We start from the raw sequence: 17818 nt of genomic DNA on the forward strand, positions 1-17818 counted from the left end.
GCAGCTAGTTCTGCCCCAAAGACCTGCTGTAGTGGAGCCACAGCAAGTTGCCAGGCTGTAGATAAGGCTCATGAGGCAGGTTCCTGTGTTAGGGGCCGTATATAACCAAGAGTGCGGGAAGCTTGCACAACACCCAACTGGAACAGACACCAGGCCAGGCAGCCCATTGCCCAAAGTTCCTGACACTCTTGTTAGAGCTCCAGAGTGTGCCCCTCCCTCCTGGTAAGCCTCTTTAGATGTGTCCCCTTCAACAACACTGAGCAGTTTTTAATATATAAATTAACCACTTTATTGAATATCAATAAACTGTACATATTAACTATACAAAATGCTGCTTACAATATAAATACCTTTAAAATGTAAACATCTTTCTCCCAGGGCCACCTGTTGGGCCTCAAAATAGTTCTGGGAGACACATTGGCCAGGCTGGGCACCCCACCTTGGCCCCTAACAAGTGATGGCCATTACTCATGGTCCCTTCTGAGACAGTTAAAATGCTGTGAAACAGGTGTCACCAGGACAAATGGGGGCGGGGGCCGAAACAGCTGCCCAAGCCCAGGGGCACCTGGACATGTGTCCAGTAACCACCCAGCTGGGACATGGATGCCGCCGGGTGGGACCATTCATTGCATAGTCTGTTGTACCTCAAGGAAGGGTCCTGAAGGGTCCTTGGGGAGGTAGGGAAGTGGGGTCCCCTGAGTGGGGTTCAAGCTTCCCAGCCAGTGGGTTGGCTTTAGTTCTATGGCTCGAAGCAGCTGTGTCCAGAGGCTACACCTCGTGAATACTGAGGGGTGGCTCTGAGAGGGCCCCAAGGCACTTCGCTCTCCATCTGCCATCTGCAGAAAAGGCCACCAAGAGAGCCAAGCAGGAACCAGGGCCAGACATGGCCACCACAGGTCCCTGGACCAAGGCTGGAAGGAGTCCTGGCAGTGAGGATAATGCTCCAGGGAGGTGCCAGAAAGAATGGGGAGGTAGCAGGGTCAGCGAGGGCCTCCAGAGCAGCCAGACTCTTGGTGTTTGTGGAGCAAGGACATTCGGGAGAAGGTGCGGGCGCAGGCCTGACACTGGTACTTCTTCACATCCGAGTGGGTCTGGAGGTGGGCACGAAGGTTGGAGCGGTCAGCGAAGGCGCGGTTGCAGTGGGAGCAGGAGAAGGGCTTCTCACCTAGGGAGAGATACCAGAGGGGTTAGGAAGTCCTGGATAGTGTCTGATCAGCCCACGTATCGGATGATGTCTCTGGGCTTGAGTCTCCAAACTCCCTCCCAGGGTGGAGCTAACTGAGACTAAGTCCTGCCCATCTGGCGGGCCCTGAACACTTCTGATTGTCATTTGACCCTTCCGCAGTCCTACTAGAGATGGGGAAACCGAGGCACAGAAGGTAAGTAAGCAGCAGGTTCCAGGACACCCACCAGGCCTCAGTAGCCCTTGGTTTTTGTCACTGCCTTAGGCAGGGGGAGCTGCGGTTGGCGGTCCTATCACCAGCCTTGAAATCATCCCTTGATTCACTTTGTCTGAGACAAAGCTTGAGAGGAGGCCTGGAGAGGAACTCCCCGCCCCCACCCAGAGCCAGCGAGGCCACTCCTCTGCACCCTGCCAGCAGCCCAACCCCAAATCTTGACTGTTCTTCCATCAAACAGTGGGGGACCTCTCCTTAGGTTACTGCAAGCCCCAACCCAGGGCCTCAGATACCAGGGACCCTGAGGGCCCGCCTGCCCAGCCAAGGCTGCAAGGGCACATGTACTTTGTATACAAAGTGCTTGATAGAGGCTTGCAGAACTAATAGGGGTACTTGTTTCAAAGAGACCCGAGGGTGGTGGGCCATCGTAATCTCAGCACCGTAGAGACGGAGGGAGGAGGGGCTCTGGTTTGAACCCAGCCTGGGGGAGCTACACAAATACCAACATCTGTTGTGCTCCTACTACGCTCCGAGCATGGTGCTATGATGCCAAACGGATTTTCAAAACAAGCCAAGGCAGCTCCCCAGCCCCCCCCCCTCCTGCAGCCTGCTAGCCCACAGGCCCTGCCCTTTGCTTAGATTCTAGTGCTGGAATTCAAGGGCTGATGAAGACTCCTGGGAATCTGTGGGTGGAGGGACTCTCAGCAGGGTTCCTGTGGGACCCACCCACTCAGCAGGTACTGCCCCAACAGAGCTGCTTCCAGCCATCCTAGGGGTCACATACCCACAGCAGCCTTCTGCTACCCAGGTGGGGCTCCATGGGACTGAGTAAGGCAGCCCGGTGTGGTGGCGCACTTTGGCAATCTTCAGGTTTCCAGCAAGACCCACTTCCAGTCACTCCCCTGTAACCCAGGGCTGCCTATGCAGATGCAGAGGGCTGGAGGTCCCTACAGGTTAGGGGTGCCAACCCCGCGTCGACCCCTCCCAAGGACCGGTTGAAAACTACCTGTCAGTTTAACTGGGAGGGGGTGGGTACTCACCCCTTATACGTAACAAGGGCGGGGGAGAGGGGCAAGACAACACAGGGTAAGATGGAGTGGGGGGGTCTGTGGGCTTGCACAGGAAGTGCAGACAACCTCCCCATCCCCTCCACCCCCCACACAGACTCCTCACAGATCCCCGACCCCCAGACGCCTTTATAGTGTTCCTGGCAAGTGTGAAATCGGCACCAGGCCGGCTGGGACAAAGGCCACTGAGGGGGGCACTGTACATGCGATACCCCCTGGATTAAAGGGGCCTGCCACGCAGTGAGCCAGCAGCTGCGGCCAGAACAGGTGCTGGGCACCGCTGCTCCGTGCACCTGCTCTAACCCCACAGGCCCCCACCCCCTGGGCCACCATTAAGATACACAATGGGACTCCAAGAGAACAGGGTGGTGCATCTCAACGAGGGTTTTGTCTGGGCCGTGCCTTTACATCAAAACAAAGTCCCTCTGGTAGGGAGGCAGCCCAGGACCCCTGAGGGCTTCAGCTCTCCCCAAAGTAGAGCCCCAAGGCTTAGCAACCATGCAAGAGAAAGGCAGGCCTGCTAAGTCTTCCCAGGTTAAATCTGAGGCATTATGTGCCTGGAGGAGAAATGGGCAGCCTTATCCATGTGATAAGGATGTCCATGAGACCTGCAAATGCCACCTACCCCCACCCCAGCCTCACTGCTCCAATGCTGGCCACAACAGGAAATGCAGAGCTCCAACTGGTCAGCTCACACCCCAAACCTGTGACCCTTGAAACTTCGCCTCCAACACTCTTTCCAAAGATTACCCCTACACAGGAACCTCCACCATCCCGGACAGGCAGATTCCTTTCCCCCACTTCTAGAAACTTCCCACACCTTCTGAGGCTGAGAGACCAGCAAACTAATTTCTCAGCATGGCACCTGCCCCAGCCCCTCATCACACTGTACAAAAACCCCACAAAGTGTCCTTAGGCACATTTTAGAAATGGGGAGGCTGAGGAAGTTTTCAAGCCAAGCGGAGAATCTCACCATATCCTGTCTGGCTGCTGGAGTATGGGTCGGGTTGAGTGGGGAGCAGGCGAGTACCCCCTTCTCTACGGCCCCTAACATCAAGGAACAGGGCGCCGAACAACCAGCACCGACTCTGCCCTCTGCTCGGCCGCGGCGTCAGGAGCAAGTGTGGAGTCCCCCAGGGCCAGGGGCCGGGCGGACTAGACTCAGCTGTGGGAACACTCACCAGTGTGCGTGCGGACGTGGCCCTGTAGCAGCCAGGGCCTAGAGAAGGCCTTTCCGCAGGTCGTGCAGACGCAAGGCAGCGTGTGGCTTCGAATGTGCATCTTCAAAGCGCCCAGGCTGAGGTACTCCTTGTTGCAGTATTTGCAGTTGAAGGCCTTCCGGGACTGGGGGTCCTTGGCCACCGAGAGCCTGGCCAGCTGCTTGGGGAGTTGACCCAGGCCGGGGAAGGTTATGAAGGCCTCGGCTTCCAGGGACGAGGCCGAAGTAGAGGAGAAGGACGAGGGCGCCGGGGAAGGCGGGCTGGGAGGCTGGGAGCTTTTGCCGCTGTCCTCATCGGACAGCGAGGTCAGCTCTGTCGCCCTGGGGCTCTCCCGCGGCGGGAGGGTGGCCCAGGCAATCTGCTGCACTCGGGGCACCAGAAGCGAGTCCCAGATGAGGGTAGGTAGCGAGGCGGCCGGGTTGAGGACCTCGGGCGGAGGAATAGCGGCCAGCAGGTGGGCCTGGTCGTAGGGCTGCTGGAAGGTGAACTCTGCGGCAGAGAAGAGACGGCAGGGGGGTCAGCCGAGCCGGTTCTCGGGGATGGGGGCGCCAGGTTTCGGGGGCTCGCCGCCCGCCCCTCCCCCACCCGGACCCCGCAGAGCCGCCCGCCTTCGGGTCTACACTTCGCGGAGCCTCCCCGCTCCGGTCCACAGATCCCCCCCTCCTCGGTGGACCCCCAACTGCCAAGACCTGATGCTCCGGGTCCACCTGTCGCGCCCAGCAGAGCCGGATTCGCCCCGCCGCACCCTCGGGCCCCCCCCCCCCGCAACCTTCTGCGTCCGGCCAGCCACGCACCCACACACGCGTCCTGCAGTTCGCTATAGTTGGGCTTCCGGCGGGGGTCGGACGGCTTCCTGACTAGGAAGGAGCGCGGCATGGTGGCCGGGGCGACCTAGGCAGCCGGGGTCACCGGGTCGCGCAAGGTCGGTAGGTAACTCCGCTCGCGAGGCCGGGCAGCGCCACTCTGATTCCCTGCGAGAGCCAAATTCCTTTAAGTACCGGAGCTGGGAGGGGCGGGGCCGCGGCGCCGACCACGCCCCTTTGTCAAGGCTGAGCCAATGGCTGGCGGCGGCGCGGCCGGACTCCGCGACGGGAGCAGGTGCGCCGGGGCCGGAGGGGCTCCCGCCGCGTGGCGCTGAGCTTCGGCTCGGGCTCCTCCCGGACCCCACCGCGCGGCGCGCGAGCGTCTCGGGCGACCCCTGCTGGCCACGCCTGCCTCCCGTCCAACTCCCCGACTCCCCGGGGGTAGCTGACCTTTGGGCGCCGCAGATCGCCGGCCAGAAGAGCCGGTGATCCCGCCCCCTTTCGCTTCTGCTTAGGGTCCCTGGAGCCGCCCGCACAGACGGTCCTGAACGGAACCCTCCGAGCCGGAGGCGAACCGAAGGCGGGAGGCAGACGGAGTCAACCGACGATTCGAAGGCAGAGGGAGGTGTGCTTTGATGAAGGGAGCTGGGGAGGGACGGCCGTGACAGTCGGTGGACGGTCACCTGACGGGTGGGGGGGGGGCTGTCTATGACTTCCCAGAGGAGGTGCAGGAGCGTAGAGGGGAAAGGCCCGAGGTGAGAGTCCGTCACGTCGGGCTGCCCAGCTTTTGAGAGCAGCTCCCCGGGGTGGGGGTGGGGTGGGCAGGCCCCGAGGGGTCAGATTTGCTGGCCTCGGGTTCTTGGAGGAGTTTGGACTTTGCCTTAGGGGCCACCGAAGAGCCGCGGAAGGGCTTTCAGCTGAGGAGGGGGACCTGTTTGGAGAGCCGCGTTGTGAAACACCGGTGAGGGCAGGTGCGAGGCGGAGGTAGCGTAGCCCGGGCTGAGAAAATCGTGTTGGAGGGAAGGGTGGCCCCGGAAAAGCAAGGCCACAGCCTGTAGTGTGGGGTTACAAACACCTGTGAAATGGAGGGGCTGTGGAAAGCTCTGGGGCCCCACGCTGCACTGGTAGGGGGTAGGCAACAGGCAACCAGGGTGTCAAACCCTCTGCCCTCTGGGTAAATTTAGTTCACCCACGAATCTCCGAATCTCCGCTTGAGTCCAGAGGGAGAACACTGAGCCCTCTCGCCTCCCACGTCCCAACTGACAAGTCAGCTGACTGGGGCTTCACCTTTCTCTCTTCCCTATGGTCAATGGATGGGGTTTTCCTACCACAGGACCTTGGCACCTGCCTTCCAACCTCCATTCCCGTTTTCTGTTCCATATCTACACCTGGCTAGGCTTCCTTTCATCCATTGTTTCAGCAGCAACTCCCTCCCTCCCCCTCCCCCTCAGCCACAACCCACCCCAGCCTCCTTAGTAAGGAGGGAAAAGAGGAAAAAGAGAAAAGCAAATGAAGCCCGCAGGGAGTGGGGGGGCGTTCACACCCTCACACCTGCCAGAGACCTGAAAGTAAAACTTGGTCAAGTGTTTATGGATGCTGGCATGCTACTTAGAAAAGGTGTGACTCAGCCCCTGACAGGTGACAGGTGACTCTCCACTCCCAGGAAGCCTCCTTCCTAGGCCGACTGCCACCCAGGGCTTTTCAGCCAAGCTTTATCCTCCGGAGTGCCTGAAAACACCTAAGCCGGGCCCTGCCCTCACCTGCAGACACATCCTGATTTAATTATCTAGGGCGGGGTTGTTGGCATCAGCATTTAAAACGACCAGACTACTGCATGCCTGGAAAGAGTAACTCTCTAAAGAGTAACCAAAGCTAAGAAGCCGTGGCTGGCCTCAAACCCAGACCTCCCCCACCCCACCCCCCAGCCTTAGCTGTCCTGGAAGTTGATCTGTAGACCAGGTTGGCCTCAATCTCAGAGATCCACCTGACTCTACCTCCCAAGTGCTGGGATTAAAGGTGTGCACCACCCCTCCTGGCTGACACCTGTGCACTTAATATCAAAACGAAAAAGGGAGAGAGAGGGGAAAAAAAAAAAAAAGACCAAAACTCCCAAACAAAACAGAATACTCAGAGGTCTACCAACAGTAGACTGGATTAATAACGAGAACTAATCAGACTGCACGCCTACAGTGGACGACCAGACAGCGATGAAAATAACCTCAGCCAGGTAGGGTAGGGGACACACCTCATCCATTCACTTTGGAGGGACAGACAGGAAGCCTAGGGGTTTAAGGCGAGCCTTGGATAAACAGTGGAAGCCTGTCGGAAAAAGGAAGGAAGATAAGAGTGACGGAAAATTAGAGTGTGAACAGTTCCATGCGACAACAGAATGATTCCCAGACCACAGTAATGAGCAGAAGCCCTGAACAGGTCTGCAGTTAGCCGGAGATGGTCAAAAGCAGGCAAACTGAAGAGTGGGTTTATTCTGGGATCCACCACTTCCAGAATGAAAGTCAGGAAAATGTTAAATACTGATTCTTTTTTTTTTTTTTTTTCTTTTAAAAATGTTATCTGTCTGGGGGCTGGAGAGATGGCTCAGTGGTTAAGAGCACTGTCTGCTCTTCCAAAGGACCTAGGTTCAACTCCCAGCACCCACATGGCAGTACATAACTGTCTGTAACTCCAGTTCAAGGTGGTCTGACACCCTCAAACCAGTGCGCATAAATTAAATAAGTTATTAAAAAATTGTTATCGCTCTATTGTTGGTTTCTATTGTAGAGCTGGCTGTCCTGGAACTCACCAGGCTGTCCTTAAACTCACAGAGAATATTAAAAGTGTGCCCAGCACTGCCCACCTATACTTTTACTTATGTGTATGTGAGTGAGTACCAGGCCCAGTGCAGGTGCCCTCAGAGGCCAGGCTCCCCTGGCATTTGAGTCACAGGTGTTTGTGAGCCACCATGGGGGTGCTGGGAACCAAACCCAGGTCCTCTGTTGGAGCTGGTGCTCTTAGTTGCTGTAGTCCAGGCTGGCCTGGAACAGACAGAGATCCGCCTGCCTCTGCCTCCCTGAGTGCTGGGATTAAATGCATGCACTACCACGCCTTTTCTTCCTTTTTACTGAGATAGAATCTCCTTGAATTCCAGGTCCTCCTGCCTCCACCTCCCCAGTGCTGAGAGTACATGCATGAACCTCATATCCAGAGTATGCGTTCCTGAGGAGCAAAGCCTGGGCCTCCTCATTCTTTTGCTGCTCTTTTGGATATTTTTCAGACAGGCTCAGGCTGGTCTCAAACTCACTACTACGTAACCAGGGATGACCTTCCAGCCCCTGATGCTCTCCCTCCCTCTTCGCAGGTCACTGGAGGCCACAGGAAGGAAAGGTTATTTGACTATCAGAGAGGAAGTAAGTTTCCTTTCCCAGCCGAGTAGCCTTGGAACTTCAACTAGACAGTTCAAAGCCTTTGTCTATGGCTGATGATAACTGACAGGTATCATGTAGCTCAGGCTGCCCTCCAACTTGATCTGTAGCTTACAATAGGCTTGAACTCCTGACCCTCCTGCCTCCGACTCTTATGTGCTGGGATTACAGGTGTGTACCACCACACCCGGTTTTATGCAGTATTGGGAACCAAACCCAGGGCTTCCTGTGCTAGCAGGCAAACACTGGCCAAATGAGCCAGCCGTACAACCAGCCTTAGACTGACATATTTAAATATAGATATATTAATAAGCAGGGAACTGAGGGGATAGCTCGGTTGTCGAGAGCCCTGACTGCTCTTGCAGAGGATCTGGGTTCAGGCACCCACATGACAGCTCACAGCCATCTGGAAATCTGGATCCAGGGGATCCTGCGTTGTCTTCTGGCCTCCTCAGGCACTGCATGGGCCTGGAGCACAGATGTACATGCAGGTAAAAACAGCCATACATGTAAGTATATACAGTAATACATACATATATATACACTTATATATATGCATATACATACGTATACATACACACACTTTTAGAGAGAAAGAGGCTCTCTGTGTGGTCATGGCTGCCTAGAACTTGCTATGGAGACCAGACCAACCTTGAACTCACAGAGATCCACCTGCCTCCGCCTCCCTAGCGCTGGGAGGAAAGGTGTGCACCACCATGCTACCATACCCCTAGCCTGAATCTTTTAAAAAATCTAACATTCGGGAGGCCCCAGGTCAAATATCCACCCCACCCCCAAAAAAGTCTCATGGCCTCCAGAGAAGCTGCTAACAGAACTCACCCCCACCCTGAGTCCTCCCTCACATCCTGTGGTCAGAGCTGGGCGCAGGGCCCAGGCCTAGCACTGTGTGAATGACCCCAACTCCAGTTGGACGTTACCTAGCCTCCAACAGCCTCACCCATAAAACCAGGTGGCTAGCCTGGGGTGGCAGTGCATGCCAGCAGTGGGATTATGGGTGGACACAGGGCACCCAGTTAGCCTATCTACACACAGAGTCCAAGGCCAACCTGGGCTACAAGAGACCCTGCTGTCTCTTGAAGAGGTTAGAACAGGTGCTGGGCACCTCCCTGGACTTGGCTGTCCACTCCTCTCCAGTCCTCCTTGGGGTACCTGAGCCCCAGGAAGAGCTGCAAAGGGAGAAGAAGCGGGCTTTCCCACCAGGCTTAGGCCTGAGTGGACCTTCCTGGGTGTCCTCAACGCAGTTCTCACAGTCCCTGCTGGAGACTGAAGTGGAGACCTCCCCCCCCTCCCCCTGCAGGAGGAGAGACCACAATCGAGGCCAGGCCCAGGGAGCAGGAGCCAGCTCCCAGGGCAGCCTGGGCCTTCTTGCAAAGCAGTCCAGGTAACTTCGGTTTGGTTTTTCTTTGTTTGTTTGTTTTATGTTTATTTGTTTGTTTTTAAATTGTTTTTTTTTTTGGGGGGGGTGATGGTGGAGGGAGTCCAGACAAGGTTTCTCTGTGTAGCCCTTGCTGTCCAGGAACACCTTCTTTTGTAGACCAGGCTGGCCTTGAACTCACAGAGATCCACCTGCTAGTGGATCCCTAGTGCTGGGATTAAAGGTGTGCCACCACACCCAGCAATTTCATTTGGATTTTTGTTTTTCCAGAAAGGGTTCCTCTGTGCAGCTTTTGGATATCCTGGCACTCTCCTTGCAGGTAAGGCTAGACATGGATCCCCCTGCCTCTCCGCCTCCCGATCGCTGAGATTAAAGGTGCGTGCCACCACTGCCTGGAAATTTAATTAGCAGACTAGTCCCTTGCTCGCTGTTCTCCTGTCCCAGCCTCCTGGGTGCAGGGACTGCATCTTTTGACCTGTGCTAGTCTTCCAAAAAGCTCCTTGTCGGCTAACCCCGCCCCTCGGTGGGGGCGCAGTCCTCCTTCGCCCTCTGCTGGCCAAAGTGCCTCCCTGCAGCTCGCCGTCCTAGGAATGTTACCAGGAAAAGCATCTGGGGAGGAGGATAAATTTGAATATATGGTTGCATTTCTTCAGGCGTACCTCGCTAAAACCGTGATTTACAACCAACCAAAATCTTCCTCCAACTTAAACCTCCAGAGGCGACCTCTGTAAGAGACGAGGGGATGGTTACACACACACAAGTGTTTATTAATACACTTTGTCCTCCCTGATGCCCGCCTCCATGCTAGAGGCCATCATAATACCCCTTTTTTTGTCGTTTTGAAATAGCTAACATAGGCCAGGCTGGCCTTGAATTCACTGTGTAGCTGAGGCTGGCTTCAAACACCTGGCCTTCTGAGTGCTGGCATTACAGGCCTGTGCCATCGCAGGGAGCTTGTTCTGCTCGCTTGTTTTTGTGCTGAAGACTGAACTCACGGGCTCCTGAGAATGACCATACCACTGAACTATACTTCCAGCCGATTTTGCATTACTGCCAGGCAGTCGTGTGTGCGTGCGTGCATGCGTGCTGCTTCCTGCATGTGTTGGTCAGAGGACCCCTTGTGGACCCACTTCTCCCCTTACCCTTTTACACAGGTTCTGAGAATTGAACTCAGATGGCCAGGCTTGCTTGGTAAATGCTTTTTTTCTTTCTTTCTTTCTTTCTGAGCCATCTCACATTTTTACTTTGAAACAAGATCTGGGTTCCTTGAACCCGTGATCCTTCTGCCTCAACTTCCCAAGTGTCTGGGATTACAGCTTGCACCATGAGGCCGAACTCCAAACTTTCTATTCTGTGGATTTTGCTGAACTGACAGTTTGTTTAACAAGGGAACCCAGGGGGGATGACTTTTTGTTTGTCTGTTTTTTGAGACAAGGTCCCACTGTGTGGTCCTGGCTGTCCTGGAAACTGTCTCCGTAGACCCAGGCTGGCCTTGAACTCACAGAGACCCACCTGCTTCTGCCTCCCGAGTGCTGAGATTAAAGGCATATGCCACCACCATCCAGCACCTGTTAGTTTATTTGCTGTTACAAATAACCGAGCAATTTCAGTGGATGGCCGGGCCTCTCCACCTACCGCTGCACTGCAGATACAGCCGGTGTGCGCTGTAAAAACTTGACATCTGCCTAAATGTCCTCCCAAAAGGTTAAGATGAAGTAGGCCCTTCAGCAGGGAGTGGAAGATTCCTTTGCAAAACTTGGCCTACACTGGCTATTGTCTCCTCCCTTTTATCTCCACGGCCTGAGATTAGGGCCTCACACTGTACACATCGGTTTTTACTTCTATCGGGGGGGTCTGTCTGACTCAACTGGGGTATTTACATCCAAAGCTATTTCTATGTCTTTGTATTCTAAGCTACTTTTCAAGTTGATGACTTCTTTTTCATCTTATTTATGTATAGACAAGGTCTCGCTATGCAGCCATGGCTGGCCTGGAACTTGGTATGTAGATCAGGCTGGTTTAGAAATCAGAAAGATCAGCCTGCCTTTGCATTAAAAAAAAAAAAAAAAAAATTTCCCCCAGTAGAACTGGGGCTTAAAGCCAGGCGTCTCTGACTTACACTTCCAACCTTTTCCTTTATTCTTATGTTCCTGCAAGTGTGTGAGCCACGTGGCGTGTGTCCCTCCACACTGACTTCCCTCTGGAGATGGATCTCAGGTGATGGGTACCTCTAGTGGCTGCTCCATTTCCCAGGCCCTTCCTCTCACTTTTTATTATGGGAAAGTTCTCACCATCTAAGTTGCTTAGGCTGACCTTGACCTTTGATCTGCCTTAAAGAGTCTTTGGAGTCCCTGGGATTTTGTCCCACTACCAGCCCAGGCCAGGAACTTCTGATTTCCCAGAGTGCTGCTGACTGATTAACTGGACGACTGATTAGATAGAAGAATAGATGGGGCAGAGCTGACATTGACTGGAAGGACAATGGGGACAGTGAGAGGGCAGAGTTCAGCCTCAACTTCTATTACCATCATTAGAAAGCAGACCCTCCTAAAGGAAGCGAGGGTGCGAGCCTTTAATCCCAGCACTCAGGAGGCAGAGGCAGGCGGACCTCTGAGTTAGAGGCCAGCTTAGTTCCACGGAGTTCCAAGACAGCCAGGGCTACACAGAGAGACCTTGTCTCTGTCTTGAACAAAACAACAACAAAAAGAAAACAGACTCTGCCTACCTGCCTGAAAGCAAACCAGTGAGTCCCTGACCATGGATACAGACTGCTTTGGAGGGAGGCCTCTGAGTCAGGGTTCAGTCCTTCGAGCCAGGCCCAGAGCGGGGAGCTCATTCCAGGCTTCTTGTTAACAACAGTGGAGCATCTGCAGGGACCAGGCTCTGGCAGTTCCCAGCTGCGTCCTGAGAGCAAGCTGGCCCACAGGAGAACCAGAGCCATCTACCCTACAGCCAGGCAGAAAGAGGTTCCAGAGGGAGGTGCAGGGCCTCAGCCTAGGAGATCCCAGCACAATGGGTCATTTGCATAGGAGAAGGAGAAATTGTGAGGCAGTTAGAGACCCAGAAGGCTTTCGGATAGACAGGGACCAGAACCTGGGGAAGTTGTCTCTAGGGAGGGAGGGCAGGGTGGAGCGCACACTGGGCAAGACTTCTGCCTTTGAGCTACAGCCTCAGCTACCTGTGTGTGTGTGTGTTTTCCTGTTGGTGGTGGTGTTATCATTTGCAAGTATTCATGAAGTCATTTATTTACTTTTATCTTTTAAAAGACTTACTTAAAATATTTTTGATTTATTTTATGTACATGAGTGTTTTACCTGGGCATATGTATGCTTGCCACGTGCACACCTGCCGCTATCAGAGGTCAGACGAGCGCCTCAGATGCCCTGAGACTGGAGCTATGGATGGTCATGAGCCGCCACGTGGGTGCTGGGAATTGAACCCCTGTCCTCTACACGAGCAGCAGCGCTCTAACTCCTGAGCCTTCTCTCCAGCCTGCCTCAAAAGATTTAGTTTTTAATTGTGTATGTGTGTCGGCACACTTTTTAAAGACTTATTTGCATTCGGAGAGGGGGCACAGTTCTTTCTTAGCTGCTTCCTGCTGGTCAGGGTCGTCGGCTTCCTTGGAGGCAGTCCAGGCCTCCTTTCAGGAGATCTCCAGCTTCTTGTCTCACTGCATCAACAGCAAGCAGAAGCTGAAGGGGGAGAAGCAGCAGCAGCCTTGTTCTTTCTCAGAGCTCCCCAACCTTCTCTGGGCTCCAGAGTCCCCAGATTTACACTATATGCAGCTGGCAAAGAGCTCCTCTCAGAGCCCAGATGAGGCAAATAGTCTGCTGCTGTGGACCACCTAAGTCGGTCGCACATCCCACACCTGGGATCAAAACCAAAACATGCTTATTTCCACACTGTGTGTGTGTGCGCGCGCATGTGTGCGTGCATGTGCGTGTGTGCGTGCATGTGCGTGCGTACGTGCATGTGAGATCAGGGGCCAGTGCAGGCCAAAGGCATCTGCTCCCCTTGAGCTGGAGTTACAGTCAGTTGTGAGTCACCCATGTGGGTGCTGGGAACCGAACTCGGATCCTCTGCAAGAGCAGCCCCTTCATGGTGTGGTGTTGATTTTTAAGTGGGAAGTCCAGGGCCGGGAAATGGTGCCTGATGCCCCGAGCTACAGGTGGAAGGAGAGAACCGACGCCGCAAAGTTGCCCAGGGCCCTCCACAAGTGCTGTGGCCCATGCCAGCCAGCACACACATCACACACAAATGCAATCACAGTAAATGCGCTTTAAAATAAGCAACAGGTGTTCGACGCACTCTCTCCTGGCTGTTGACCCTTGATACCCTTCTTGTGTGTGAAGCTGCCCCACTCCCATCTCCAAAGGCCCTATAGGTACTGCCATGAGGCCCCTGTCAATGGGACATAGATGGCATGAGGAACACTAGGGCTTCTGTACAGTGAGCGTCCCCAAATCAAGGGGTTCACCTCTGCAGCAAGGCAGGCACCAACCTTCCGCCCTCCCTCTCCCTACCTGCTCTCCTCACTGCCTCACCATCGACCCTTTCTAGGCTTTACTTACTTTGGTATCACAATTTAGAGCAGCAGCTGATAATCTCCAGCCAAGTTTGCCCCAAGGTTGGTTGCTGCGTGGCCCTCCAGCTGAAATGCCTCTTACAGACAGTCCCTGTTGGTGGGTTTAAGGATTATCTGAATTCAAAACCCTAATTACCAGGTAAGCCAATTAATACTAACCTCCAGGAAAGAATTCGATGACTTGAGCCACAAGCCAGGCAAGCACACATTTGTAATCAGAGCAATTTAAGTAGCAGAGTAAGGATCACCCTGGGACAACCTGGGCTACAAGAGACTATGTCTCAAAAAAAACAAACAAACAAAAAATCAAACAAAAACCTGGCACTGCATGTACATAATATACTGACATACATGCAGGGAAAACACTCATACACACAAAAAATGTTAAACTCTTAAAAATTAAATAAAACCCACAGCTGATGCCCCACCCCATCTGATGCTCCACAAGGACAGTGTATTCTCACCTTTGCTGGGCTGTATGTCCTGAACAAAGTCTGGGTTACAGCAGATGAATGAACCAAGTGGCTTCTCAAGTGGCAGCTACACCCTGGGCTGTTGTGCAGCAGGACCCTGGGGATCCCAGGAGCCCCAAGAAGCCACCCACAGAGAGACAGAGGGCAGTCCTGCTTATAGACTTTGTATTTTATGGGTCTTTGCAGGTGCCCCAGAGATTGAAGTCAGTCCTCTGCCTGGCGCTCACTCAGCCGTGCTATCTCAAACCTCCAAGATGCGCATGGGCCCTTTGGGCCTCCCCCGGGGCTGGAGAGCCACCCCAACTCTGACAGCAGACTGAATCATTCTGGGATTTCCTTCTTCCCCCACATGCCCATAGCTTATTTCTAGATCTTTGAACAACTCTGAACCCGAGAGGGCAAGAGCACTGGTCCAGGAAGGGATGCGGGATACTGGGAAAGAGCAAGGATTTAAGCACAAGTCCTTGAAATCGATCCCTGAACTCCACCTTTCCATAAGGCATCAATGGGATAAACATGAAATATGTTTGGGCCTAGGAGTTTAGGACAAGCCTGGACGATACAGCCAGACCCTGACCTGTCTCAAAGGGTAGAGGGCTTCGGAGAGATGAAGGACCAGAGCTTTTTTTTTTTTTTTTTTTTAATAGTTTTTATTTTATGTGCATTGCTGGTTCCTCTGAGCATCAGATTTTGGAGTTACAGACAGTTGTGAGCTGCCATGTGGGTACTGGGAATTGAACTCAGTTCCTCTGGAAGAGCGGTCAGGTCTCTTAACTGCTGAGCCATCTCTCCAGCCCCAAGACCAGAGTTTTTCTTTTCCCGTAACCATTTTTTGGCAGCTCATACCACCTGTAACTCCAGCTCCAGGGGGATCTGGTCTAGGCTTTGTGGGCTCCTGCACTCACAAACGCACGGGCGTGCACACACACACACACAATTTAAAAATAAAGCTGAAAGAGGTAGTGTAATCCCAGCACACAGGGAAGCTGACGCAGGATTGCCAAAGTTCAAGGCTAGCTTGGGCTACATAGCAAAACTCTTCCTTAAAGAAAAAAACTCTAGAAGGAAGGAAGGGAAGGAGAAAAGATGGGGGAAATAGCCAGTGGTTTTCTTTTTTTAAATGTGTTATTTCATATATATATATATATATATATATATATATATATATATATATATATATATATATATATAAATGTATTTTGATTACCCCCACACACACACACATTATCTTCTTTCATCTCCTTCCTCTGGCCTCTCATGGGAAGCTGATTTTCCAAGGTCACAATTGGCTCTTCCTTTTGGACTCAATCGGGACCCTGCTCAGGCCACCAGACCTGTTCCCAAAGCTGACCCTTATCCTGTTCCTGTTCACAGGCCTTTGCTGGGCTCACAGATTTTCCCAGTGGACAAACAGCTCAGGGATGCTAATGTCACCTCCAAGCAACAAACCTGGCTGAGAGGCTGGAGTGTGGTGATAAAGCAGGCAAGCCCTGCCAAGGTGTGGGTAGCCTTTAGAAGCCTGTGGCTGGGCCAGGTGATGAGATTATAATGCCTTGGGCCAGGTGGCTGTTACCAAAAAGAATGTTCCAGACATCAAGGCTTTGGGGCTGAGGGCAGAGGGCCCAGGAGCCCTGAGTTCTGAGGCTGGGCTCTTCAGCTGAGAACCTTGAACTTCTGGCCCAGTTTCTACATCCAAAGTGCTGGGAGAGCCGGTGTGTGTGCTATCACACCCTGTTGAAATGGTAGGGATGGAGCCAGCTCCGAGACCTGCACCTGAAAGGGCTGTGCAGCTTCGGGTGGTCCTCCCCTCACCAGGAGGAACCTAACTTCACCTTCCACTATTTACCTTGGAGCTAGATTTGCCAGATACAGCACAGTTGATGCACAAGTTGAATTAGAATTTCATAATGAATTTAGAATTTAGAGAAGGAAGTTCTTAGCATAAGACTACAGAGGACAGCTTAGCTGAACTTCAGATTTAACTGGGGGCTCCCATAGTTTCCTTTGTTAAATCTTGGGATCTATTTGGAAACTGGTTCCAACAGGGTCATGGCTTACACTTGTAATCGAAGCTCTTGGGAGGTGGAGGCAGATGGCCAGCCTGGGCTGTGCAGTAAGCGCTAGGATAGGCTATAGAGCGAGATGTTGTTTTAAGTAGGGGTGGAAGGGTGGGAAGTAAAAGAAATCATTTTTACAAGTGGCACGCACTTGTAACCCCAGAACTTGGAAGGTGGAAGCCAGAAGGTGAAGAGAAGATCAGTGTCAGGCTGGGCTACATGAGACCCTCAAAGCAATCAAACTAGAAGAAAACCAGAAAGAAACACTCCTGGACAACAGCGAGATGGTTCACTGAGTTAAATAATTAATCTGTTTTGTTTTTTTCGAGACAGGGTTTCTCTGTGTAGCCTTGGTTGTCCTGGACTCAATTTGTAGACCAGGCTGGCCTCAAACTCACATGGATCTGCTTGCCTCTGCCTCCCTGGGATTAAAGGCGTGTGCCATCACCACAGCCCAGCCTGACTACCTGACTTTAATTTCTGGACTCAGAAGAGAATGGGTGGCAAGTTGTCCTCTGACATCCATATAAGCACCTGTACTCACACTTACCTATCACACACACAGAGCATCGACACTCAGGAACCCAGTAGCCATGGCCGAGCTCCACTTTGCTCTCCAGAAACAGGCTGTTTGTTCCTGAGAGTCTGGCCCCACCTATATTGGTCTGTAGGATGTGTACCTAAAAGACTCTTGAGACACAGGCTGGAGAGACAGCTCAGTGGTTAAGAGCGCTGTCTGCTCTTCCAGAGCATCCAGGTTCAATTCCTAGAACCTACATGGCAGCTCACAACTATCTGTAACTCCAGTTCCAAGGGATCTAACAACCCTCCCACAAGCACACATGTAAAACCCCAATGTACATAAAATAAAAATCTTTCTCTGCTACATGTTCAAGGCCAGTATGGCTATCACGTGGATTTCGGGAGGACCCTTTGGGCTGTGTGGCCAGTCATGGAGAGAGGGTCTGTGGGCAGTTGAGGATGGCTGATGAGAGTGGGGGACTCTCAGATGCTGGAGACAGTTGCACGCTCACCTCTACTTACCTTCAGAGGCCGGCCGTGGGGTCACTCCCCGCTTCTTGCATTCAGACTACATCTTCCACCTAACCCGACGGGACCACCAGCTGTGACTACTTCAGTGGCTGCTCTTGGTCATCTCCACGTGTCAAGGGACCTCATGTGCACCTAAGCTGGGCCATGGCCATCAGAACCTCCAATGCTCTGGTCTCAGCCAATGGGCCCTCTAACCTGCTTCCTATCCATTCTGTCAACCCTTGGCCATAGTACCTTGTGGGTAAATAACATGCTGTTACCTTAGGCCTCTGGACTCAGCTATGAACTGAGTTCAGGTCTCAGTTCAAATCTGAGTCTCACTATGTAGCCCTGGCTAGCCTAGAACTC

The 17818-nt window shown here is 53.2% G+C and overlaps 1 protein-coding gene across 1 annotated transcript; it reads right to left on the reverse strand.

Moving 5' to 3' along the window:
- Positions 1–273: 273 nt before the first annotated feature.
- On the reverse strand, positions 274–4636 carry Snai1 (snail family transcriptional repressor 1). Its single transcript, XM_055596161.1, has 3 exons — positions 4479–4636; positions 3646–4173; positions 274–1165 (listed from the first exon to the last, which is right to left on the reverse strand). The coding sequence occupies exons 1-3, from the start codon at positions 4558–4560 to the stop codon at positions 981–983; spliced, it is 795 nt and encodes a 264-aa protein (XP_055452136.1). The 5' UTR covers positions 4561–4636; the 3' UTR covers positions 274–980.
- Between the last annotated feature and the right edge of the window lie 13182 nt (positions 4637–17818).

The sequence above is a fragment of the Psammomys obesus genome, unplaced genomic scaffold (assembly GCF_907164565.1).
Source record: "Psammomys obesus unplaced genomic scaffold, mPsaObe1.curated_primary_1811, whole genome shotgun sequence".
Classification (NCBI taxonomy): Eukaryota; Metazoa; Chordata; class Mammalia; order Rodentia; family Muridae; genus Psammomys; species Psammomys obesus.